This window comes from Gobius niger (genome assembly GCF_951799975.1).
Source record: "Gobius niger genome assembly, chromosome: 20".
NCBI lineage: Eukaryota > Metazoa > Chordata > Actinopteri > Gobiiformes > Gobiidae > Gobius > Gobius niger.
The window spans coordinates 14,098,927-14,126,115 of record NC_136871.1 but is presented as its reverse complement, the minus strand read 5'-3'; the positions used below and the strand labels follow the sequence as shown (position 1 = coordinate 14,126,115).

The window sequence follows — 27,189 nt, the reverse complement described above, 5'->3', positions numbered from 1 at the left end:
CAGCGGGCAGAACAGAGCGGCGCTTGAAGGGGGCTGTCTGGTCCCTAGACTCATGTCCATAGGATGAGGAAAGGGGGCTTGTAAATGGGACAGCCTCCACAGAGCAACTCATCTCAGTGATGGCATGACGGCACTAACTCCCAGGTGGCTGCTGTGTGTGGAGTCTGTGTCCGCTTGTGGCACTTACAACATCATCTATCTTCATAACACTGTTCTATGAACAATACCATCCTGGGAGGCCATCATCATCACCAGAGAATCGCAGGCTTGCCTCCAGGAAGAACGGAAATTGCAGAGAAAAAAAATCTGTGGACAGTTGCTGCAGGTGCTTGATGCACCACAATAAGAAGCCAACACACTTTGGTCTAAACTCGTGTCCTCACCACCCAAATGTTGGGTTCATTAGGCGTGTGTCATATTGGGGTATGAATATTTCAGCATTTCACTTGGAAAGTCTAAATCTTTGACTTGTATATCACATTCATTCACTTTTGAGGGTCCCTAATGGATATGGTCTGACATCTTATTTGTCATAATGTGTGTCCACTACATATGGTTATAATAACATTATTTCCAATATAATAATTGGACATTTTGTAATTTACCTGTGCCTGTACTTATCCGTGTTCGTTTTGGTATGGTCCAAATATGGTCCTCATTCCCTCTGTCAAGGGTGGGTACTGCGGGCATGTTGCCAGGCATGTTTTAACTATTATGTAAATATTGTAAATAAACTGGACCTGGGTCTGCACATGGAAATCCGTCTCAACTCTACTTTGTTCCTCCAGAACACAGTCTAAGGTTATCATGACATGACAAACATCACATTTGCATTTGTTCTTTATAGACAACTTGGACTGAACTTGCCTGTATTTGACTAAACCTTTGTACTACATGACTCCATTCCAGAGATTGTGTCTGTGAATCCGGGTATCATATGCACACATTTGCCAAACGCAGATATAAATGTAAAAAGAGAAATAATATGAAATATAGAAAGTTGATTGAGTATAAAAACATGTACACAAAATGTAGTAGGTAAGACATAAGGTCCACAAGATCGGTTCAAATTTATTTGTATTAGTCCTTTATTTATACAGGTTTATCTCGATTTTGTTTTACACAGTTTTGGTCGGTGCACTCACTCTAAACTCCATGTTCACAGTGCCATGCCATCATTCAGACAGCCGCTCAGGGCTCAGCTGACAGGCTTCTTCAAACTCTAATACATAATTCACAACAGCAGCTCTACCTAAGAAACCCAAGACGGGCAAATGAAATCACAAATCTCACAGAGGAACAAGGAGGAGTGCAAAAAGGTGGTCAGTGCTGATAAGACGAGAGTGGACATCTTGGAGGCAGGGCTGGGCTGTAGAGACGATTTGTCTGCTATGGCCGCGAGCTGAACTGGATGTGAAGTTTGCAGTCTGCAGCCCCGGGGCGCCGTTATCTCTCCAACAAACAGCCCCACGCTCACACTCCTCATCCATCTGCCTGACGTGCGCCTCACTGTTTGCTCTCTCCTGCCTACTTAGTCACAGCTGATATCGAGCTGTGCGTCGGCGGCTCCTCCTCCTTTCATGTCAGACAAATCAATCACTCCCGGTGCGTTTTAGACTTTTCCACTTCAGTCGGCACGGTGGCATTAAGAGAGAGGTTGCTGACTTTCCTTTTATTTATTTGGAAAGGAAGGGCTCTCCAAGTAGCGCCGCCAGACACTTCAGATGAATGACAAAGACAAATGTTTAGACAGTTCCTTGGAAAGCCATCTCAACAGAGATTGTCTGAAGCCAACACGAGGATATCGGAAGATTACAACTGTTCGTTTCAGACAATCAGTGTCTCTCCAATAATGTGTGCACAGGATTAGACAGAAACTGATATAATGGGCTACCAAGAAATAATTTATACCACATCAAACAGTGAGCTGAGAAACTATGCTATTTTATGCAGATGAAGTTATGCAGAAATGAATTGTGAGCTCAAAGAATGAAACAGCATGAGTCGTTTACACAGTGCTCTACAAGCTGATTTAATATATTCATTAAGACAATAATAGTGTAAAAAAGAAGAAATAGCTTCTTGGAATGAAGTGAAACGCCTTCACTTCAATACAACTCCGGTATCTACTTTTGTCATTAAAACATTAATCCATCCAAGGTGTCGCCAAGTCTGGGCAAGGCTCCGGGAAATCATACAGACAAATTATTCCATGGCAGGCATATCGCTTTGAAGAAGGTGGCAGGCGATGCAGCGATCCCAGAAAGTAAAAGAGGGAAAAAAGTCCTGAAACCGCCCTCAAAACAATTATAAAGTCATTTCAAAATCCATGTTTGAGGCTATGATTGACAGTCATTCCCTTAACTGTTCTCACGGACGATGAGCAGAGGATTCTTCTGTGGACTGAACTCAAGGAAATTCCGAGTGCTGCTATTCCCAGCATTCCCAGCATCACTCTCCTTATATGCAACGGCATCCTGTTCGCTGTGACTGGAATGCGCCTCGTCTGTGATTGTCAGCTCCTCCAGCTCCTGAATTAGCGGTCGGGAGCCGTGTGTGAGTGCGGGCTGGGCGCCGGTTTCCTTGCTGGCTGTCAGAGGAGTGTTGAAGCTCTCCGGGGGGATGGTGCAGCTGCCGGATTTGGGATGGGGAGGGCTGCGCTGACGTAGCCACCCCCCTCCGCCGCCTCCTCCCTCCTCATGTGTGTTTGGAGAGTCTAACCCTTCGCATTCAGACTCCTCGCTCTCGGACGACTCGCTGCTGTCACTGGAAGCGCTGCTGCTGCTGTTCCCGGAGGAAGCCACAGCCAAATCTTGCTCTTCTTGGACCAGCGTCGCTGCTTTCTCCAGCTCTTCAAGCTCGAGCGCCAAGTCCTTTTTCGCTAAGGACGTGTTTTGTAAAGCATTGGCAAGAGCTGTCACCTTCTTAGACCTGCAAAGACAAGGAGTCTGTTATAATTGCATTCAAGTTTTTGTTAACAAATCAAATGGACATTTGGACAGCTTTAATCCCCACCTTTGCAAAGCAAAATCAACATGTGAACATGAATTATTGAACACAGGAAAAAAGGATGTGTAGCTCCGGCCTAAGTCCCATTGAAGTCTCGCCTTTGCAAGACGGCATGAATATTTGGCTGCTATTACATTTTCAACACTTACACGTCTTATTAATTAACTTGAATGTGAAATAGTAGTGAACATACGGGCAAAATTGACATAGGGTAATAAATACGTATAATAAAACATTAGGACTGATGACTCCCTGGCAGAGACTGCGCCGCAGGATAACCATCCATGAAACTCATACTCATTAACCAAATCGGAGTGTTAAATAGATAGCCATTTGCAGAGTGTGGGGAACTCAATAGAAAATGGAAATATGAATATTTAATAATGTAGGAAGATGAGCGTGTCCAATACGTGCTGCTCACTGCCCCCTCCCCCACAACTGCTGATAAGACACTGGGGAGGATACGGTGCAGTGGACAGACTCCTCAGCCTTTTGGGTAGCCGCATTTTTGGCGGCACAGGAGCACAGCGGTTAGCGCTCGTGCTTCACAGCCAGAAGGTCAAGGGGTACTCCGGTTTCACCTACCACTAAAAACATGAACAATAGGTTAATCCTCCAGCCAGGTGTTTCCGACCATTGGAGATGGACCGGCCAACACTGGCTGCTCACTACAGGTCGCCTCAGCAGCATTAAACCTTACAGAAATGTTCATTAGTGTGTCCTTGTCAATAAATACATAAAGAGAAATGAGCTGCAGACCACTAGTAAAGAACTTTACTTGGTATTTAATGTACCATTAAATTGTTTGTTAAAAACATTGAATTTGGACAACATTTTTTCCAATGGAAGCTTATTTAAAGAGTACTGTCATTAACGGACTTGATGCAGTTCAGAAAACATTGCACAGTAATAAGCAATTGTATATTGGTGTTAACTATAAATTGTAAGATCTATGTAAAGCTTAAAATAAAAATAACATGGTCTGAAGGATCATCAAATGATGCAGCCATTGTAGCAATATGTAACAGTGTGCAGAGAGAGAGGCGTAAAAGGCAATGAAGTGACAGACGCTACAAGATAAAGGAAACAGCCTTATAAAATGACACATTAAATAATAACTCGCCTTGTAGCCGCACTTTTACAGTTGTGCTAAAGAGGACACAACCGTGGCTGAAGGAGGAATCATTTCATTGCTGATGAATGTCCTCCTTCCAAGGCTCTATTTGTGTAAAACCTTCAGAAAACTGTGGAGAGGAGGCCCACGTTATTCATGGCTGCTGTGCTGCCAAAAACTATTGCGATCAGAGAGGGTGTGCAGCCCCAATTGCCATGGTGATTACGAGCTGACCTCTTGGGGTCATTCAAGACCATTGAGATTTGGGGTGCGCATACATGGGTGGGTCTTTTGTGAAGGGGGGTAGGCTTACTCCTCCGTTAAACTATTCTCATTTTCACACTGCGTCGGCTGCCCTCTCTGGCCCAATTAACCCACTGCTGGGAACCGAGAAGGCTTCTCATTACAGACTCGTCCTAATGAGCTCGCTGTTCTGGTGAGTCAAGTGTTTCTCCACGCAGAGAGTAGGGGGATGTGTATTCATTTAGATCCCCTTTAGAGACCGTGTAAACAGATCTTATAGCAGGAATGAAATGTATGGATGCTTTCCATCTTTGAAACACAAAGTGTTTGAAGCGAGGCTGGGGGTGCAACAGATTCTATTCAGTGTAATCCCTTGAATGTTTTAAGCTGTTCTGCATCACAATGTTCCCCATGTGAAACTGTAGCCGCCAAGGTCAGCTTCCTTCCAGATCCAGAGCAATTTAGCAGAGATGCCCCCAGGTCCTCTGTTTTGTCATGAGGCAGTAATAGTCCGGAGCCCTCGCTAATTTGAAGGAGAGAAGAATAACAAAGGAGCGTTCTAAACAAGTGGTACATCGGTTAATCACCTCATCACATCATCTTCAGGACAAATTTAGCAAAATCTTGAAAATACAATGATGTAACACTGCAACTTTTACATGCTGCTTTAAAAATAACTTCAAATGTTCAGAAATGATCCACTAACTTCAAAATAATAATGCCCAATTGACAGCAGTGTGAACTCCAGAGCTGGGATCAAACTGCACCCAACACCCCCTTTCACCCATGCGTTTTGACGGACCTGCAGTGCACAATGAAAATCACAGCTGTCAAAAGCATTATTAGGTTCTAACTGACAGAAATCGCACACTCAAATAGCCATGTCATGTGATTCAGAGCTGAACTAAACAGAAGAGTTGTGTGAGCTCTCCAAACCACCACATTCCTTGGATCGTGAAGTCCAGCAGTTAGGTGGCTTGTCTGTGTAAAGGACATTTCAGAACACCACTTGTTTTTGGACTGAAAGACTTTTAAAAAGCTGCACTAGTGATGCTTGCTGCACACAGTTTTAAAGCTGTATTATTAATTTAATTTGGCTTGTGAGTCATAATAATTCCTCCTCCAGCACAGGTCGAACACCGTTTTCTGTATCAAACCCAACATGAGCTCTCTTGTACCGGTAGTGTTTCATCTCTCCCACTGAAAGTACGTGAAAGCTCCCTGTAGAAATAGTGGGGCAGAGGAGGCTCCTGCTGCAGAGCCACTTCAAAGGCTATCCCATATTCTCTTTCCCCCCCGAGGGAAGTCATTATTGAGTTAGCATTGGAGAAGCCTGCTTGTTTTCTCTCCCCTCCCTTGCTCTGTGGTGGGAGAAGCTCAGCCTGTGGTGAATACAAAGCCTCTTGTCCAGGAGGCGGTGGGATAATGTTGTACACAATCCAGTCATTACTGCACCGCTGTTGTGGCTTGCTTTAATTAAACTGAGGAGTGCTGGCTTTTTACAAGGGTTGGAAAACTTCTGGCGAGACAAAGACGCCTCCATCTGCCCAAGACTTTGGAAGAGAATGACTGGGCTGTACATGTGTGAGCGAGTGGAGCTAATTTACAATCTGAGATTTACAATCTCATCAAACATGGCGTTCAATGAAAGACGGCTCATTCAGCAGCTTCAACAATCAGAGATAAGATGAATAGATTCAATCTTAGATGAATAAATCCATGTAGAACAAGCAGGTGATGTTCCTATGTGTGGCTCTGGAGACTTCAAACCTTGGGGAGGAGATGGTTCAGTACTGGGCTGCCACAGGATCAGGCAAAAGCCTATGATGCTATAGTTTTAACAAAGATAAAGACTTTTTAAGTCTACTTGTAAAAGTAGCGCAGTAATAAATATGTTTTTAGTCATGAAAAATTTGGCACATGGTGTATTATACTTTAGGCAGCAATAAAAAAAAACATGTTTCTAATGACCAGCTCAGCACAGAAAACACTGTTTTTGCAGTGGGTAATCAAAGAATGGATTTGGATGAGGATCCCATTTAAATCTCACATTTGGCTGTCTTTTGTCAACATCTCCATGGAGACGTCTCTGCTCTCAGTAAATGACAAGTCAGATTTTAGGAGAGGTGAGCTACTAGCTATAAGCAACACATGTTGCATTTTTTGGGTATTTTTCAACAATAAAAAAATCTGTAAAAGCTTGTATTGTATTCTATATACAGTATCAGGTGAAATGTCACATGGTCTGGCTTTAAATTCAGACGTCTCACAGTGTCCACTAAAGTGATTTTATCTCATCTAGGCTAATGTGAATGATCATGTTACAAGTGTCTTAATGACCCCAGTGTAAAAAACAAAAAACAAATAATGTGTGTGGGGCATAATGCCCAACACAAAAATGACCTGTTCATTGAATGAGTGTCACAACCGTCTTAAGATGTTAGGGTCACACAGGACGCAGTGATGCAATAATATACTGATAACTTTCATGAATGTCAAATGCTGTATGTTTGCTTCTCTTGCATACAGACCTATACTGAGCCCCCCCCACAAAAAACAAAAAACAAACACACACCCCCCCATCCCAAAAACATCTTTTTATCTAACATGCAAATCACATAACATGGATCAATTGATAACTCAAGAGAGGCCTTCAACAAAAAAATTATGCACGCGGAGATGTTTTAGTTGTGTGAAGGCTGGAGAGGCATCATGCTGAGAGGAAATCTGTACTACTTATCCCTGTTAGCGGGAGACAGTGGTGCCTTTGTTCCCCCCAGCAGGGCTCCTAGGATCTCCTTTGGTGCAGAGGCTAACATCAGATAGAGCTCTTCTATTATCCCCCTCAAACCCACAGGACGCACACTTGACAGTCGAGCCGATGCTGCCTGGTGTTTCTAGGGACAGCCTTTCCACTGGGCATCTGGCTCGCTCATCATATGGGTGACTGAGAAGCAGGAATATGACGCTGCCAACTTTTGCTACAAAAACAGTGCCTTATAACAAGAGCTTTAAACATCTTTAAGGAAATCAGCAACACCACATCTGTGTGACCACACATCATCCAAAAGGATTTATAGAGAGCTATGCTGCAAGGGCATAAAGCACATTTATTTTTTATTTTTTTTACCAAGAAACCACAACACAATCACAAGGTTTTTATGCTGTTGTCACAAGTTCAATTCCCCATATCAAAGGCTGTCCACCAAGCACTGAAGAAGCACAGTGTATCACAACAGATCCTATCCATGTAAAGTTGAGGGAATGAGGTTATCATTTTCATATTATTGTCGATTGATACTGAAATGTGAACTGTGTAAACTGATGGAGATAAGAGCCCTTGCTGGCCTGAGTGGGTTTCTTCATGCTCCAGAAATGATAAGGCAACAATTTGTTTTTGTAAAGCTTCTTTGTTGATTTCTATTCAGAAGATTCTTCTTGCTCTCCAACTGCTCAATAATAACCAGTTTTGGCGACTGCTCACTTCACACTTTCCATTGACAATAATCTGTGCGTGTCCACTGAACCGTTGCAGAACATTGCTTCTCTAAATTCACAGCTGTCAATTTCCTCTATGCGTAATTTACACTTCTTGTTGGAAATCATTCCTACAAAACAAACAAGAGAGAGGCCTAATAGATCAGTTTCACCAAGCTGATAATGACTTCATCTGGAAACATGACTCTTACACGTACCCCCGGAGCACCTCTCTTGTATGCTGACATGTTTTTTTTTTCCTTCTGTTGGAATCTAATTGACCCAATTAAATGAGGGTGGGTGAGTGGGTGGATTTGAGGGAAGCAACACTGTAAAAAGGAAGTCTGTCTGATTTAACCGAGGCACTGTAACATAACACGAGGCTTACGCGCTTTGTCTGTCCCAGGGCTGTGAATCTACACTGGCCTCCCTCCAAGCGTTTTCCTGCAGACGAGGGGTAAAGGAGGAGACAAAGGGAAGGAAAAGCAGTAGGCAGTAGGTTATTCTTTGGCGTCCAGCAGCTCCACGGGGGCCTTGGCATCTGAGGTCCTCAGAGCACACATTGAAACTAATGGACTGCAGAGGCACCAGAATCTCACAGCAATTTGCAGATAATTAGGACCGGCCGGGTGCAACACAGTCAACAAAAGCAGCATGTGTTTAGTTTTGACAAAACGGGGAAATAGTGTATAGTATAGCATAGTAATACTAGTAAACAGTATCAATTTTCAACAAATATTTATAATGTTATCAGCTTAACACAATAAAAAATCTGTTAACTATCAATCAAAAAGCTGCACATGCTGAAAACTGACCTCATGTGAGAATGCCATTACAGAAAGACATCTACATTGTGGTAGCGAAGAAAAGGTGGATAAAAAGATGTATGTTTCAAATGTCTGAGGTCTCAATCACATCTTTTTCTTCCATGTTGGTCACATGTGTTATCAACGCACACATTTTTAGGATCTGGATATTACATTTTCTAATACACCCCGTTGCAACTATGCCCACACGACATTAATGTGTATCTTTTAATTGTGAATGGATTATACTTTGTGCAGAAAATCCAAATCCACTCAAGTTGTTCTGCTTATTTGCATGTTTGTTTGTTTGTTTGTGTGTTTAACCTCTGAACCCCCACCTGAACCGAACATATTTTGTCCAGTTTGGCTTAAGCCAAATCTAAAAGCGTATTGAAAAAAGGTTAAAAATATTTAAAAAAACACACAGCAAAAACGTGCCGGAAAAAGCTACAAAAATGCAACAAATAAGTGACAAAAGACAAAAAAAACAACAACAACAAAAAACGCAGCAATTTGAAAATGTGACATGCATTTTCAAATGAGGCGTTACTCTGGACTATAGGTTGTAAATTCTTCTCAGTCGAGAAGCGTTTAGATTTGGGAGAAAATGCACTCAGTTAAGGCAGAGGGTAAGAGGTTGAACAGATTCCCTTCCAGACAAAAAACAACAAAACAAGACCAAAACAAAAAACAGTGCATACATAGTAACGAAATAGGAGTTGACTTTCCTGATAAATGCATATCCTAGAAGGTAGAGTAAATGCAAAGACACTTCAGTCAAAAGGAAGCTGGAAATAAGAGCTGCTCTATGGATTAAATCACACTCAAGTCTTTGCGAGGTTGTAAATTATAGACCCTTGTCTCAGCTTCCACTCTGAACCTCTGGAGGAGAAATGTATGTGCAACATTGAAGATTAAATAAATCAAACAAATGAGCATCCATTAATGGTTTGCGTCACATGTGACAGACCGCAACCAGCCATCCAGCTCTTCTGCGCCAAGCGGTGACAAGACACAGCACTGCACCAGGGGGGTATAGATTACATCTCATCTAACCGTGCCACTTCCAGAGACGACTCACTTAACAGAGGATGACAAATCTGACACAAGGGAATATCAGGCGCTGAAGAAAACATGGCTTTTACGATCTGTCATCAAACCTGTCAGACAACACAAAGAGGCTGCCACAACAAGCCGTGTTTTCGATAGCAGAGGTTGTACTGTGAAAACTGCAAATCTCGAACGCTAACAGCAACATTTCCCAAACACACCTCAACAAGTAAAGCACGCTCAGCTGCCGTTTGAAGTGGTCATGGAAGAAGCTACTATACGAGTAGCTGGTTTATTCACTGTCTTGAGAGCGCTTATGACCTTTGGAGGGGATGGAAAATACAGCTCGCTTGACGGGGGTGAAAAAAAAAAGTCTGAAAGGGAGGAAAGCAATAATTCAAACTCAAATCAAGTCAGTGCTTCTGGAGCAAGGGCTAATCCATTTACTGATCGATGGAAGGCCAAGTTGGAGTCAGCGTGCTGGGTCAAACTTGACATGTAGTTGCACTGCTGATGGGAGATGAAGCAGGGGTGAATCTGAGCAGAGCAAGTGCTAAAAGACTGAGTTGACAGACCTTTACCTTCCATGCCCTTACAGAGCGCCCGTCCAGCATTTCATGTCGGGTATTTGTTCTGTTATACAAAACTGTTTTGTTTGCAACTTTACTACTAGGTCATAACATTTTGATCCAATAAGAATGAGTGCATCATTTGTGGATATGTCCAAAAGCTCTACAGGGTCACATGCAGAAAAACAGGCGTTAGGCGACTGCAGTGAACACAAAATGTTACTGCTTTTCATCAGACAAGGACAGACAACCTCCCGTTGATGATGTGTGAAAATCTACACAGATCTCACTATTCTAAAGAGAAAGGAGTCTAGAACCTTGAGTCAAGTTCTCCCCAAGTTCTAATCAATGTGTGTGACAGGAACATGTAGCAAATCAGAGAAACTTATCAAAACAAACAATGGTTTATGCCAGTTAGGACAAATGAAAAAGAATGAAGGGAAATCACACAGAGGACCCTGCCATATGCTTAAATGCAATAAATTCAGAAATAGAACAAGCTCTGAATGTTATGGGGTAATTGAGTGGAAGTGTCTTTGCAGGAGGTGCGTACGGCTGTGAAGCGACCGTCCTAAAATCGGACGGTAGAAATGAGTTGTGGCAGCCGCTCCTGCATTTGAAAAGAACACGTAGGAGCGCTGGCTCAGCAGGCTCGTGAATCCTGGCATCCCACGCATTTTCAACAACTGCAACTTTGCTTTCAAATATGTTGAAATCGGGAAAAAAAAGAAAAAAGAAGGATGAAATCTCCCCGGACCTTTTATCGTGTCTGCATCTGGGCGCTGAGCCTACAACATCAGGCGCACATTTTTCAACTGGGCTTTTTCCAGACAAGCACACCACTTGGTTGAACCCTGGCCAAGAGTAAAACAGAGCTCATTACTGAGCAATGCGCTCGCAGGCTTACACTTGAAATGTGTAAGTAATTGTAAAATATGAATTGTGGGGTGAATGGAGCTATCCGACCTATATCCTTGGAGAGGAATGTGCACTTTTGGCTTTGGGTTGTAATTCCACCCACCTGAGATATGATGAGTACCAGCGCTCATGTCATGTGAACTCACTGATGGTCGCTCTTGACATATGATACACACTCATGCAGCCTTCGCCATTTACTGGCTCTATAAATCACCTGGCTCCAGAACCAAATGATTCCTTCAGTTCCATCCACTCTAATGCCCAGATGCAACCTGGAGACGGTTGTGAGAAGCCTGTTGAAGTGCGTGTGCCCTGCATGTGTGCATGAACTTACTTGACTCTCTGGATCCAGATGCAGTAGTCTGTGATGTACAGATCATTCAGTATGTAGGCCGGGTCATTCTCTCTGAAGACTCTGTGGATATCGAGCAGGCATTTGAGGACACAGCCTCTCCCTGGGCACGGGACACAGACAAATGGAAAAACAGTGTTACTGGAGCAGCAGTATTAAGGATGACAATGTACTCCAGCTGCTGGCATACACAGCACGCATCCAAAGCCTTGAGCTCATTGTTCCATACATAAAAGCCAAGGTGGAGGATCAGAGGCAAATCCCAGTGAGGCGCACGGTAATTTGATCCATATCATTTTTGAAGAGGCGCAGGTTTAAATACAAGTCATCTGCGAGAACAAGAGCACGAGCATTTCAATGCCAGAATGTTGAAACAAAACAAAAAACATGATTTGGCCAATAAATAAGAAAATGGTGTATTTGTAAAAGCAATTGTGGAGAAAAGATCGTAGTGAGACTTCAGAATTGTTTGGCTCCTGGTATTGGTTGACATGTTCTATGGTTGACGTTCACACTTTGGCGACAAGTGATGAAATGTGTTTTAACTGGCTTTTCAACGCTGCAAATACATCACACATGTGGAGCCACACACAGAGCATTTGTACTTTTGACAAATGACTTTCCCCTCACATACTGCAGAGCACATCGCCAATGTACAATACAATATAAATAGCTACAAACATTCAGCGTTGAAGAAACAAAAACTCCCATCGTGCCAGCGCTGGTTGGCATTGTCCAGAGAAATTCCAGCCCCAATCCAAATAAACAGGGCACTTGCAGAGAGGAAAACCTTAGACAAACATTTGGTTCTCATTTAAGTGCAGGCCCACAAGAGAGAAACACTGGAAACTAATGCTGAACTTCACTCATTTTACAAAAATTCAGTTTTTTCTTTTCACAACGCCTTTGAACTAGAATAAATGATTGGAAAAATACACCCCATGATGTTCTGGCAGTTATTCTTGCCATCTTGACACAGGAGGTGCATGAAATAAGTGCAAGAGTGAATAAAATGTACTCAATACGATATTCCAACTAGTTCAGTTTTAATTGGTGTGCTTTATTATCACTGCAGTGGGTTTATACAGGCTGCATCTTAAAGTCACCCCATGACCATGCTCTGATTAACCTCATATAACTTTTTAACGACACCCTCTCCTCCCAGCGAGGAGCTTTGGAAAAGGGTATGACATCACTGCTTTGATGCCCCTTCAAACCATAAAGAAAGTATGTGCTAACGATGACTGAAAAACACGTTACTAGCAGTTTTTAATCTGCTTTAGAGTAATTTGTTCACTTTAAAATCCTGAACATGTAATAAATCGTTTTTGATTCCTATGGAGAACAATAGGAAACCAGTTCTTTTTATTTTCAATGCAATGAAAATAAAAAGAACTTATTTTCATTGCATTGTAAATCTAAACGGTAGGGATATAAAATGTGCATGATGGCTTACCATTTGCATCAGAGTAAATGTGACACAGAACTGTCCAGCCAAGAAAAAAACAGCAATATAAAAAAGTGTACTTTGTATCACTATTGGTTTTCAACAGATGAAAAGAGAATTCTCTGTGATAAATGGACAAGACAGTGCTTTGTGCAGTGTTTGCCTGAGTTATTATGATGTTTTAATGTCAAATGTGCACCTTAGACCCCAGGAAGAGTCTTTGTCAGTGTAAATAGAAACAATAAACAATCAATCAGATAATCCATAATAAAACGTCACCGCATGTCTGAGTATGCAGGTCTTTTTGATTAAAAAGGCCAAAGTAAAGCCAGTGACGGGGTGGGCAGTTTGTTCTGTAGTCTGAGAGGACCCGATCACCCCAGTGTTTATATGGTCTGCCTCTGGGGACTTCCAGCAGGACTTGGTTTGTGGACCGTAATCGCACAGTAATGCTGCAGTTCTACAGAGGTTACTAAGATTCACACACAAACCCAAGGTACTTCGCATGAGTACTATCTGTAATAGTGCTGGTTATGTGCGCATTAAGATAAACTTCCACAGAAGCCCATATTCAGAGAGTTAGCCAAACTATTTGCAGAAGCTTGTACGTCTTTGTAATATCACTCTGTCAGTGACATGATGAGGACAGCAGTATGACCCAGAGGAGCTGTTAGACACTTTGATCCTGCAGATCCCTCAGGCTCCTGCCCGCTGGCTCTTCTCACAAAGCCACTCTGAGGCAGGTAGAAGTGCTCCTTGGCAATAGTAGCCACATGTCAGAGAGCTCCTCAAATATTTACCTCTGGATAACTTTTCCTCCTCAGCCGTAACCTGTGTGCCGTAGCCATTACTTGGTTTATTTTCCTAACACCTGAGAATGACTGCTACTGCAGACACTTAAATTGACAGCCAAAAACGGAGCAGCTGACAAAATAATATTTAAAGAAACTGGGAAGCTACACTGCAAGGGGTATTTACGGTAGTTCATTACACATTTTTGGGAACTGCCCAACTTCTTTATGAGCATCTACAACTAATGCTCAGTCAAACAAATATTTATCTGTTCACCAATCTGATAACTGCTTTTGCACAGATTGCCAGAGGGAATTGAAACTTTGAATAAAAAGTAGAGCAGACGATGTGTAATTGATAGACTGAGCCCTTTAGATCAGTATCTCATCAATGTGGAGAAATTGATTTAAAAACAAACTATCTTACCACGAGCTATGGAAGCATCTATTTAGCCATAATCTGGTGCACATTTCTTTAAGGGCTTAAAAGCACAGTACACTAACCCTTATATAAAGATTAAAGGAAGGTAAAGAAAAGTAAAGCAATGACATAACCTGGATGCAAAACCCCTGTGCTGAAAAGGCTAAACATACAAAGTAATATGTTCTTGAAAAGTTAAGGATGGAGTTGAAAAGATCAGATCAGATTGCAATAGTTTTTGCAGCGATATGAAATATTGGCACTTTCTGAAGCATCAAGTGTTTGGAGCACTTCTTTGTTTTCTAGTATATAGTTTGTTATGTTTTGTTCATGCACTTTTCAATCTTCACACTTCAACAAATATCTAATGGCATTTGTTTGATAAAGTTTGGACACATGACTGTTTTTTCTTCACACCTAAAGCTACACAGCGTAGAATTTTACCCAATTAATAAAAAGTGCTTTTGCTGTGAGCATCTCGGCTCCTTAAGACACGACTAACTTTATCGGGAGTGGGTACATCTGCAGCTCGTCTCCATGGGGATGTGACTTAGGTCAGTAGAATTTGAGATTGAAATTCTCATCCAAATCCATTCTTTGATTACCCACTGCAGAAATAGCATTTTCTGTGGCCATTAGGAGCATGTTTTTTTTACTAATGGCAACAGTATAGTCCAAAATGTTACACAGTGTCCCTTTAAGGTAAATGTATCACTTAATATAATTACTTATTGTATCTCAATAAGTATCGGATCGTGACAAAACTGTATCGTCCCGGCCATGCTATACAGTGTAGATCAGCTCATCGTCGACTTAATGCGACATGGAAGACTAATCTCTACTTTAAAGCCTCTCTAATTGTCTGTCTACTATAGTTTTAAAATCCTCACAGACCTCACACGTCCGGAGTCTGTTTACACTGCTGAGGCTTTTGATTTAAAGATTACTTTGGGCTTTGAGACGCCAAAGGCAAGGCAGCGGTACGTTCCTGCCTAATCCACTTTTACTCCCTGATGGCTAAAACGCAAGGCCTCTCCTTAGCTCAGCAGCCTCAGAAATATGACTGCTCGTATTTTAGAATGCTAAACAACACTGTGAACATGGGATCTGTCAAACAACCCTGTCAGCTCATCCTAATCTGATTGCAGCACTTCCACTCCGGCAGAGTGAATACTTCCCATTGCGCTCACAGGAGGCGTATTTCCATATAAAAGCGGCGCTCTGAAAAAGCACAGGGTGGACAAAATCAATTAACACTAATTAGCAGCTATCATGTTCTCACAGCAGAGTGAAATTAATCTTCACTAAGAGGCTTCCTTTACACGAAAATGGGCATTTTAATTCTGTGCAGATAAAGAGATTTCCGGTGTAAAACACAGGGCAAACGCTGAGGGGTCATGACCTGACAGCCGAGGTCAAAGGTTAGTGTGATAATGTGACATGTGGCTGCGCCGTCTGCCTGAGAGCTGTCATGATGAGCTGCTGTGCACTTACCCAACTGGAGAATCTTCGCTGTGTCAAGGATGGCAGCAGAGACCATATGAAAGTGTCTGTAGAGGGGGAAGCACAGAACCCTACGGCCAAATGAGATCAGGACATCCGGCAGAGAACTGTAGGTCTGAAAAAAACAAGGACAAATTGTTCAAGCTCTTATTTATGCCGAGCCAAATGTATTTATTCAGCCAATTTAACATGATCTCATCTGTTTTGTGCATTTGGAAAGTGACAGCAATACTCAATACAGTCATCTGTTTGTTTACTTGTATTAAATAAAGAAACCAAACGAAACAAGTGATTGCCATCCTTTTTCAGCCAAGCATCACCTAGCTTAGTGAAAGGAGTTCAAGGTCCCCCAGGATAAACAGGCCTAACATATATACTTTCCAATATTTTCTTTACAGCGTTCTACAACGAGCACAATTAGTCTTTAATCAACGTTATCAGATGGACAACCTAGAGGCCAATTAAAATCTGCCTTAAAGCTTCTTGACCTCTTAACCCACACCTGAACCCAGTTGTCACATTGTTGCTGCGTGATTAACCTATATAATACAACTAAATAAGGATTTTCACAATAAAAGTACCATAATACGACTAAGTGAGGATTTTCATAACAAAGGTACTATAATACAACTAAATGGGGATTTTTTTTTTAAACTTTCAAGGCATTTCCAAGAATTTCAAGGATTTTTATGGTAACTTCTGCAGCAGCGCTATTCCGCAGTTCTAGTTTGTCATGTTTTTGTCATTTTCTGTTGCTTTTTCATTCCGTTACATTTTTGTTGCATTTTCAGCCTTGGTTTCATTGCTATTTTTATCCATTTTTTTAAACTTTTATATTTGGGTGAAGGCAAACTGGAGAAACAAAGGGTTAAAAGGTTAATTAATAGTTCTCAGAGAGTGAGTAGCATACTGACAGGGGTTGTGCCAAAGAGGACCATGATACGAATACTGCATGTTCAACTCAGAATGAAACATTGTGTATCCAAGACGTCTGACTGAGTGGACTGGTGTGCATTGCGGCTGCTAATTACTCCTAACAACTCCTCATTTATAGAGCTGGCAAACATACCCTCACAACTCTTAAACACCTCTACAGGCCTGCCCTGTTAATTGGTGCCTCTCTTTAATCACTGCCTCACGCTTTCTCCGCGCTAACGGACACGGCGCCTGGAGACAGATGCACAGATTTTCTCTTTCTTAGCGCCTTGTTAAGGATGTGTCGCAGGCTCGCGAGTGCGTGTCATCGGGGATCATGTTCTCCCCAGGGCTTATTTAGCAGCAGTGAGTATACAGTCTGCTGCTGCAGGGCTTTTGGGGGGGGGGGGCAGCCACACCGGCGCAGTCGACTGAGGACAAGTAAACAGTCAGCAGACGGGAGGAGGAAGCGAAGAATTGGAGAAGGAGGAGAGGTAGAGCAGGAAAGATACGTATGATCCTAAAGCGCACAATGATAGTCAACTGCAAGCACTACACAAGTTTTAGCAGAAAAGAAACATGGATGTGGTTAAAAATATGTTATAAATGTAATTTTATGGAGGACAAAAGGCCATATATTTTTAATAATAATAATGTTGAAAAACTTGTATGAAGATGTGTTCTTGACTTTCTGTCCGACACACCGACAGGCCGCCAGTCTGAAAAAGGGGGAAGTTATTGTAGTGCAGAAAGTGAAAGATGAGGGGTGTGATGGGAAGTGTGGTCTGGGTTGAGTGATGGACTGCAAGGAGCTGGCACGCTGGAGGAGTTTAAATGCAGTAAGCTTTTGTGGAAAATCTTCTCAGGCAGCAACTGGCTTCATGCTCTGAAGAAACCTCCCTACGCTGGCAAAAGGGTGCTGTGCTTTTGGAATGCGATGGTTTGTGTGTATCAAGACCCCGCGTGGTGCTGTAATATAATACAAACTGAACTGAGACTTTAGATACTTTACTTTATATATATATCTAGTCCAAAACAAGACATTGTGCTATATTGAAGAGATTATCTAATGTAAAACTAAGTAAATTCACCTACCTCGAGCCAGCACAGAGTCCCACTTAGTTTTCGGGTGGTCCATGGTGACTCCACCTGTAGAGACGGAAACACATGTACCTAAATTATGATCACAGTCACTGACGATGCACAAAAAGAGGGGATATAATCAAGTAGATGTAGTTGAAGCGTAGTCCAAATTAAAACGAAGTACAGTATCAGCAAAAGAAGGTTCAGATCCCAAAAGGAAATAGTGCTTCATTCAAAAGCATTAGAAAAGTTGTCTCAGTGGCTCCAAATCATCATTATTATAATGAGTTAAAGGCACACTGAGTAACATTTTGGACAATACTGTTGGCATCAGTAAATTTTAGCTTGTTTGTTTGTATACTTCATTGTTTATTGTCCCCATAGGAAAATTTGTCCTTTGCATTTAACCCATCCTTTGATGCCACTGGGGCAACTCGTAAGGAGCAGTGGTCGATGGCAGTTCCGCCCCCCGGGACCCATCTCCATGAAGTGGAGCCAGGCTGATGGCCAGAATCACCTGGCTGGAGGATTCACCTCTTGCACATGTTTTTAGTGGTAGGGGAAACCGGAGTACCCGGAGGAAACCTGCGCAGACACGGGGAAAACATGCAAACTCCACACAGAAAGGCCCAGTACTGGTGGGAATCGAACCGGGAACCTTCTAGCTGTGAAGCGGAGGCGCCAACTGTTGCGCTTCCGAGCTGCCCTACATGCTCCCAATGACCAGCTTGACACAGAAAATGCTATTTTTGCAGTGGGGAATCAAAGAACGGATTTGGATGAGGACATAACCTGTTTAAATGTCAGATTCTGTTGCCTTTAGTCAACGTCTCCATGGAGACGTACCCACTTCTGGTAAAGTTTACAGTCATGCCTTAGGAGAGCTGAGCCACTCACAGCAAAGGCACATATTTGTCTGTACTTGTTTTGTAATGTTATTTATTGGGTAAAATTGTACGCTGTGCGGCTTTTAAAAGGTCCTCTGATCTTGTGCTGTTCCGATAACAAATATTTCAAACTAAATTTCTGCAGAATGTTTGGTACAGTATTGGTTAGTTGATACAGTACTGCCTAATGAAAGGACGTGCAAGCAAAACAGTCCAACGTAAGCAACATCTAGATTTCACATTAGTAGCTTCACCTTGCAAATCCCTCCATAACACATTTGACACACAAAAGAGGTAGAATAGTTGAAACAAAAACTATTGCTGACCCAATGAAAAATTAACTCGAAGGTTTTGTGTCCTTTTGCAATTAGAGAATTTTCTGAAGGGCATTCTCAAAAGAAAGGTCGACGCTCTCAAGCACAAAAAGTGGAAACCATTTTAGTTCAGTTACTTTATCAGAGTGACACAAAAAGGCCTGGACTGAGCAGTGGGATCTGTTGTAATCTCTTAAGGCTCTGAATGGAATAGAAGGGGAGACTAAAGGATTTGGGGATAGAGGGCTTTGTCATCCGGGGCTAAGTGCAGCGCAGGAAGGCTTGCCTCTTCACTGATACCACTCACATTGTGCTCTCCTTCGGTGGAGCGCACTTCATAGGAGTAAGCCAGCAGGATGTCCACTAGGCTCAGCCATACTTGATGACGGGCGGGTTTGTCAAGCAGGTACGAGCGGTTGTTGAATTTCCTCATCTGCTCCTTCTCTTCATCTGTGAATGAAACACCTGCAAAAGAACAGCAGCACACATTCAATACCATGGATATAAATAAATGAGTGGAATCTATTTGGTATTATATTACATTCAACTTCAAAACATCTGATTATTGACTTATTTTACAGGAGTTTGCTTTATATTAATCACAGATATTCAGATTTAAAACTGCTGCATGTTAACGCTTTGCAGAATGCTCAGATACCATGAAATACTACATTCACAAAGAAAACCCAAATCTATGCTGACAATGAACAATCTAATCTAATTATGAAAAACAAATAAAATCTACATAAAGATAAAAAACTGTTTTTATTGTCAATTTGCAGAGAAAATGAATTTGTACATGTGCAAAGTCCCCCATTATTGTCACTTTATCACCACTTACTGAAAGTGTAGTCTGTTTCTAGGTCCTACTGTGCTTTGCAATGTTAATTTAGTTTTTATATGATTATATGATTTTATATGATTATTTTGCTTAAAGCAACTATTTTTCTAAATAAGATATCTTTAAACCATCTTTCTTTGATTGCAGTTTTTTAGGAGCTGCTGCAACAAGTTAATTTCTACACTAGAGTCAAAACGTCTACAAGGATCTTCCTTTATACTCTAGTTGTGCTCCTCTCCCTCTGTCCACAAATGAAAAGAGCTGCTACTTAAGAGAACACACAATGTTCACTCCCTCAAAATATAAGCTTTTATCAATGGTTATAGCCTCATTATAGAAAATAAATTACAGTCTGGCATAAATCATTGATGAATTGTTTCATATTATCGAGTCAAATCATATTACCATATCTGGAATCACCTGCCAATCTCTTGAATTCAAAACTGTAAATTGAGCAACTGTTCAGACAGAGACATCTGCCTAATGGGGATCTGTGGCAAACCTAATGGTGCGACACAAACTGACTGCAATCCCATTTAATCTCTCTGCATCATTCAGTATTGAAAAGAGGGCTGAGGGTTTTTAGGAAGAGCTTGTAGCTCAACTGATTTTCCTCCCCTCGCAGGAGCTTGGAAAACAGCTCGAAGCAATCTCTTTCTCTGCGTGAGGGGAGTCCCAGTGCTGAACCTCTGACGGGCAGTGAATCATCAGTGTACAGGCTGGGGTGAATATGAACCTCACACTGTACTAGAGGTGTGCTGAGGAAGAGATTCCTGAGGAACGATGTTAGCCTGCAGCTCCCCGCTGCTCTACAGGAGTGCTCCAGCCGTGCAGGTGCAGCAGGACTCCTCAGCTGGCAAGAGCAGAGACAGGTGTGCACAATACACCCGCTATCTCAAAGCTGTATTACAAAAGCAGAGCAACAACTCCCACTATGTTTACCAAAGGGAACTGAAGTCCCAGCACGGATGATGAAAAAAAGTAGTCGGGGTATCTACCAATAGAAGGTTCTGAATATGATCATCCAAATCATAGCTTCACTTGAGCTTGCTAATGTGGAATTGCATTTTTAAAAGTTTATAGAGGATGAAATATGATTTATATATCATTAGAAACACAATTGATTCACTGGCAAGCCATCTTTTTTCCCCATTCAAATCAATGAAACCAATATAGTTAATGTCACTAAACTAGCAATGTGCAGTAAAATGACACACAGTGGAGAGCTTAAACTGCCATTGTCATGCGTTTCAGCCTGGAACCAATTCACTCCAGCAACATACAAGGTTTTCAATTGATGGAAATTAATTTCTGACCCAAATCTACCAGTTGGAGCGGCAGCTAGACTCATCACTTCTCTCTGCTGGTCCAGATGGCTGAATGGCAGGAAGTAAACATGCTCTGTCAAATGACTGCTACGGTGACTGTGAAATATGATCTTTAGCTTGGAAAACAATTAGTGTGCAGTAATCTTGCCATCTATACATTTATTTACTTAACATGGAATGAAATCTGAAAGGTCATTAGGCCACACAGAAACTAAAGTCGTCTTGAGTTAGTCAAAACAAAGTGCTGCAGGTAAAGGGAGAGCACCCATCAGGTCGTGATAACAAGGATCATGGACAGCTGTGTGACATCAGCACTGGCGCGGGTTAGTTTCTTCTTTGCTTGTGGTCATGACCAATCAGACCTTCAGCTCATTGCAAATCACGTAAACATGAAAAATAAAGAAAAGAGCATTAACATTTGGAAATGTGTAACAATAAAAATTGGTTTTAATAAATTTGGCTGCACACCACTAAAATCCCCTGACCGACAAGGGTTCACACTGAGCTGAGGCTAATGCTACTCAAGCTGTCAATCAAGCCATTAAGTTTAATTCAGGCCATTTATCTGCGCCGGGGCTGCTAAACGCAGCACTCACTCTCTCAGAATACAGAATGAGCGGAGCGCGAGTTGTCGTGGCTACAGGGGAATCCTAATGCTGTGCCCAGGATCAGCTCTAATGGCCTTCGAGAGGCTGACTGATGGCCACTCATCTGTGATCAGACCAGTGCGCTGGTGGTAACACCGCCAGCCGTGCTCCTCCTGTGATAATGCTATCTGTTTAATCTAAATCCCCTCTCGAGTCTGCCGCAGCCACATGCGAACATAAGCTGTGGATATGAGCCTCGCATCTGCTTAAGCACTGGAAGTGTAGGAATCTACAGCCTGTTAGAGACATAACACAGAGGGATTAGATTACTAGCACAATGCTGAGGTCTTGTCCACTATTAGTAGCCACTCAAGAGGGAAAGAGGCTGATGTTACTATGACCAACCAAATAATTAAGACATGCACTGAAAAAAATAAAAAGCAAAAAGCCCGCTCAGACCTTGTTCATTGTCTATTGGACATGTGCAGTCTTTCCTGTTGATGTACCCTGCAGGCTGCTCTGTAGCCAACACTTTGAGCTCTGACCTTCCTCTGAAGAGGCTGGACAAAGGACTAATGCATCCACTGGGAATTGATATTTCAACAAAGTCAATGGCTACCAGACACAAAGTCTAGAAAAACACATTTGGAACCATTTATAGGTACATTATTGTGACAAATTGTTCTTTCAACAAGCATATAAATCAAAGGTAAAATATTCAATGTTCAGAAAGCTTTTTAATAATTATCAACATCATGTCAGTCTATTTTGTACCAGATTTCATGATCTTTTCACAACATGTATGTGCATGAACTCATCATCTGAACTCTGAAGCAGGTACTAAAATACAGGTTTATGGGTCATTGGACCAAAATATAATAGACTTGTAATGAAGACAATGAGACACAGTATTTCACAAAAAGTAAGTACACCCCTAGCATTTTGGCCAATATTTCATGAAATTTTTCATGGGCAACACTGAAGAAATTACACTTTGCTACAATGTAAAAGTGTGCCGCTTGTGTAACGGCGTGATTTAAATGTCCACTCAAAATACATCAGCCATTAATGTCAAAACTGGTGCTACAAAAAGTGAGTACACCCTTCAGTGTTATGTCCAAATTGGGCTCAAAGTGTTAATATTCGGCTTAAACACCAGTATTTTTCAGATCTGCATAAACCCACTTGACCATGGAGGTCAGAGCTCACAGGTCGCCACTGGACTCCTCTTCCACGCCACAAAATTGAGTTTCAAGTGTTTTTCTTACAATGTTACATGCAGAGAAAACCTGTGCCAAATGTTATAACTGTATTATCAACTGAACAATTCTGGCCAAAAAAAATTAACATAAGGCGCTACACAGTAAATCAAAACTGTAATGTTGTCTTTAAATTAAAAACGACTCACCAGCCTCTTCTTGGACTGTTGAGCACTTCAGCTTAGTCCACCAGGGTTTGTACTTTAACAGTCCTTTTATTTCATCGTTCTCAAATAAATCCGCTCTGAAATGAAAAGCGGAAGGGAGTGGACAGTGAGTGGACAGCTGCATGCAAAGTTTACAGAACAAACATTTCACTGTTAATCTCACAGGTAATGGTCTGGAGAGAACGCCAACATCTCTGCCTCCACACGGGCCTGTCTCCTCTCCGCAGCTGTGGTGCCCTCTGGGTTTTTAAGGTCAATCACATCTGTAAGTTCCTCCTGATTGTGAACATGAAATTAGAATATTTGTTGTCAATCTTTCCTTTTGTGTAATCTCAATACAGTATAAAGATGTCCATACTTGGAGCCGTGTGAACACCCCTGCTCTCTGATTGCCAAAACCATATGAGTGCATTTGCTCCAGCTGCTCTTCAGACGTTTCCTGGTAAACCTGCTGCTCAATTTGCCAGTCAAACTCTTCTTCATCCTCATCCTCATCATCACCCTCATTGTCTTCTGCATCTGCACTGGAACCTTCATCTTTTAGTCAACAGACAAAAGAGTTACATTTTTAGTATTATCATAGAACGGTGGATGTATAAAAATAAAGGATAGTGAGGCTTTCCACATAGATGTATGTAGCATTGCACACTGGATTTCTACAGTACATTCTCAATCAATAAGGTTAAATGGCCATTAAATTCCAACATTATAACAGTGCTTTCAGGAGTTAAAAGAATTAGAATAGCATATTGATAGTCAATTATGTCCGTCCACTAAGTAATTACCTTCCTCTCACAAAAATATCAAACATAAGCGAGTTGATTATTTTAAATATTAAGTTCTTTGTACGGACCTAAAGACATTTGCTGTCTTTAACTATAATATAAACAGCATTTACAATCTATAGCCTGCTTTTTTAAAATGCACACTCTGCTATGCAGCTATTAGCGCTGACCAATAGCAAAAATGTATATGTAAGTAAAAATAAATAAATACAATTTTCCTTACCGTCAGTCACTTCCTCCACCAATGGCTTTGCTGTTTGGGATCCTTTTGGGGCCAGTAGACTCGTCAGCAAATGAAGACCTTCAAAATGCTCTCCGGCTGTCTCCTTGGCAACACGGAGAGTGAAGAGACCTAGAACCAACGACACATAGTTTACTATTGTGTAGGAAAAAGGTAGATAATGTAATACATGTAAGCAAGTGCGTGCTATATTTGTCATTGCACAACCATACAACAAAATTGTGTTCCGGTGTTAGCCCTGAGCTGCGCCGCCACTGTGGGCCAACCTGGCCAGCATGTTTTTCAAAGTAGGGTAAACCATAGCACCCAGGATCTAATCTAACTAATTAGGTTGCAGTGATAATTTGACGGTATATTTTCTTAAGACTTCATGAAAACATAAATGTGGCAGTGTTTAAGAAGCGGTTTACAATGAAAGCTGAGTAATTGCTTAAGATGGTAGCCTCTAAAAAGGGACAGCCTGAAAGAAGCATCTTAATGATTGCTCATTATAAGCTGAAACAAGGACACTCATTAGTAGCGCTTTATTAGCAGATGGTACAAGCTTATTTAGAAAGAGAGCGTTGACAGAGGCCAAGCTGACAGGCGACAATGAGATGTCACAGTCCATAAGGCGGACATCTTCATAAAGATAACTTCATTACGACTGATTAGGATTAGGAACAACAGAATGTCAAAGACACACTGACAGAGCCACCACTAAGTGCTATGCCAATAATAACTATCATGCTCATCATCTGCTTGTCATACACTTAAAGAAGAGTCTGCAGAAGCTTCCTGCCAGTGTCACTGAAGGCAGACATTACAGGCAGTAGGCTGTAATCATTATTACAAGCCAGATGGCTCCAATGGCCCATAAAATTGGATGAAATAACATGATCAGAGGGTTAATTTAGCTTGAATGATAGACTCAAGTTCAAACGAACAAAACCCCAGGGATCAATCGATGGCTGTGAATTAAAGTACGTAATCAGACCTCTTAGCCTTCATCCCACCATAATTATGAATTAATATATTAACTTAATCAATGTCAAGGTTACTTTTTAATACACCTAAAGCACAAACAAATATCAACATCACGTTTTTAGATTTAAATAGAAAATAATTAGGGTCAAGATCACAAACAAAAATGTCAACAGTCAATCAGATGTTTAACAGTACATTTTGGCAGCTAATCGAAAGAGGGAAGAGGTGCCGTTATTTTAATTTGCAGTAAATATTGTGCGTTATTGGGAAAGATCCATAGCACAATCTTGTCAAATTTCAAAAGAAATGTCCAAAAGCAATCATTTGAATCCCCTGAATAACCAGACTTTACCCTTGTCAATGTCAAATGTGGCCTTTTCTCGCCCATCCTCCACTATTCTTCCAGGAAGATTCAGCCTGCCGAGAAAAAAGTGTCCATTGTTATTTGGCCAAACAAGTGTGGCACTGGCAGATGATGTCAAACTCACCTCAAAAAATACGGTTTGGCGAAGAACTTAAAATCATTTCCATCTATGTAGAGGTCAAACTCTGCTGTCCTGGTATAAGGTACACGGATACTGATGGTGAGGTATTCAGGATCTTGGATCAACTCAAACGCAGGGGTAATCATTGTCACAGAAGTTCCCCAGACCTGTATGCGTAATGACATTCATGGTAATGCAGTGGTTCTCAAACTGTAACTGTAAGCGTGCCCCTGGTGGTAATTGTACTTGGACTTCTTCAAGTGGTACTCAGAATTATCAGTGATTTTATAATTTGTTCATTTTAAATTAATGATAATTTTACTAATGCTTTAGTAATCCATTTAAGCCTAGTGTTTCTCTGGTTTAGAAATAGTTTCCTAATTTAGTCGAAATTTAGGACCCTTTTCCTGGTGGTATTTGGAAGGTCAAGGTCAGGTACTCGAAGAGAAAAGATTGAGAACGACAGTGTCGCTGCATGAATGAATCCCCTTCCGCTCAGTAAGCAGTGCTTACTACAGCATGCCACCTTGTGGGCGCCTCTGTGAATGTTACTATTTATCAATTATTCCCAGACACAACCAGAGACCTGCACAGTGTAAACGTCTGATAAGTCCTGATACAGAGATCAAGAGGATATTTCTGCAGAATGGCAAAAACATGTTCGAGGTTATGTTTGGGGTTGTATAAGTTAAAAGAAAAGTTATGTACTGGTCGGCTACATCCCTGATCAAAATGACAAATATACCGCTGTTCACCTTTCTCTCGTAGATTTTGAATGAGATATTTTTACTCACGTCCAATGAAGAGAAAAAACAGCAGCGTTTGTGAGTGTGGAGTAGTTTTCCTCCTCGTGGTGTTGTTGACAGCTACAGTAGCATTTTGCTAACGGTATTGACAGCACGTCTTCCTCGCCTTATGTTTCTCCACAAGCGGCAATAAATGTGGTCATCAAACAACGGAAACGTTCATAAACTTAAAAGGAAGGACATATTTACGCCAAGCACACTGGTCACGGAGAAAAACAGGGTGAGGAGCTGCAAACTCCATGCTTATGGCTCTGTGAGGCAGCGTCCATGTTTCATTACCGTAAAACACAGACAAAGTGCGCAGCAAAAAAAAGGGGTTATTAAAATTCATCAATAGCAAATAATAAGTCTATGCAATGACCTCAGTAATCGGTTATATTCAGCTAACGTCTTGTCCTGATCATAATAAAAAATTATGATGATGATCATCATCATACAGTGTAGAAGTTGCATGGGAAAATCATTGTTTTACTTACTGGAATCAAAATACACATGATGTTTTGCACTATGCGAAGACAACCTGGCAACTGTACTGCATTGGTAGTAGGGCATGGGCTACTGCAAGTCTTCATCTGACTGAGATCGCCACATTTTTTGCAAACTCAGCCAAAAACAAACAATGAACAGAACTTAAAGAAAGTGTAAAAGTTTCGTTTAATTTTTTCCTAATTTAGTTAAATTCAGGGTTTCTGTTTGTGTTTTTGAGAAACAGTTAAGTGTCACGGCAAATTCGCGTTTATTACATAGTAGCAACATAGTAGTCGGCTCTTCTACGGACATTACGGCCTATGCACTCGCCCCGCCCCTCTGTGTGTGTAGTCCTCG

At 41.5% G+C, this 27,189-nt stretch overlaps 1 protein-coding gene across 2 annotated transcripts; it reads right to left on the bottom strand.

The window, feature by feature from the left end:
* Positions 1-1,066: 1,066 nt before the first annotated feature.
* On the bottom strand, positions 1,067-26,637 carry shq1 (SHQ1, H/ACA ribonucleoprotein assembly factor). Of its 2 annotated transcripts, none has more exons than XM_079578786.1 (12): positions 26,353-26,637; positions 25,562-25,725; positions 25,426-25,490; positions 24,090-24,218; positions 23,440-23,612; positions 23,245-23,357; positions 23,064-23,158; positions 19,207-19,364; positions 17,711-17,764; positions 15,692-15,815; positions 11,521-11,641; positions 1,067-2,931 (listed from the first exon to the last, which is right to left on the bottom strand). In XM_079578786.1, exons 2-12 carry the CDS (start codon positions 25,702-25,704, stop codon positions 2,361-2,363), a joined length of 1,746 nt encoding a protein of 581 aa, XP_079434912.1. In that variant the 5' UTR covers positions 25,705-25,725; positions 26,353-26,637; the 3' UTR covers positions 1,067-2,360. The 2 variants fall into 2 exon arrangements, with proteins under 2 accessions (XP_079434912.1, XP_079434913.1); XM_079578787.1 differs by having other exon boundaries at positions 23,440-23,594.
* Between the last annotated feature and the right edge of the window lie 552 nt (positions 26,638-27,189).

Excerpts from the sequence above, each read along its gene's own strand:
- shq1 (XM_079578786.1), bottom strand. The coding sequence starts at position 25,704 with ATGATTACCCCTGCGTTTGAGTTGATCCAAGATCCTGAATACCTCACC. Across the intron at positions 25,491-25,561 it reads GCCAAACCGTATTTTTTGAG|GCTGAATCTTCCTGGAAGAA; the intron begins GTGAGTTTGACA and ends TTTTCTCGGCAG. Across the intron at positions 23,358-23,439 it reads GGGTGTTCACACGGCTCCAA|GAGGAACTTACAGATGTGAT; the intron begins GTATGGACATCT and ends GTTCACAATCAG.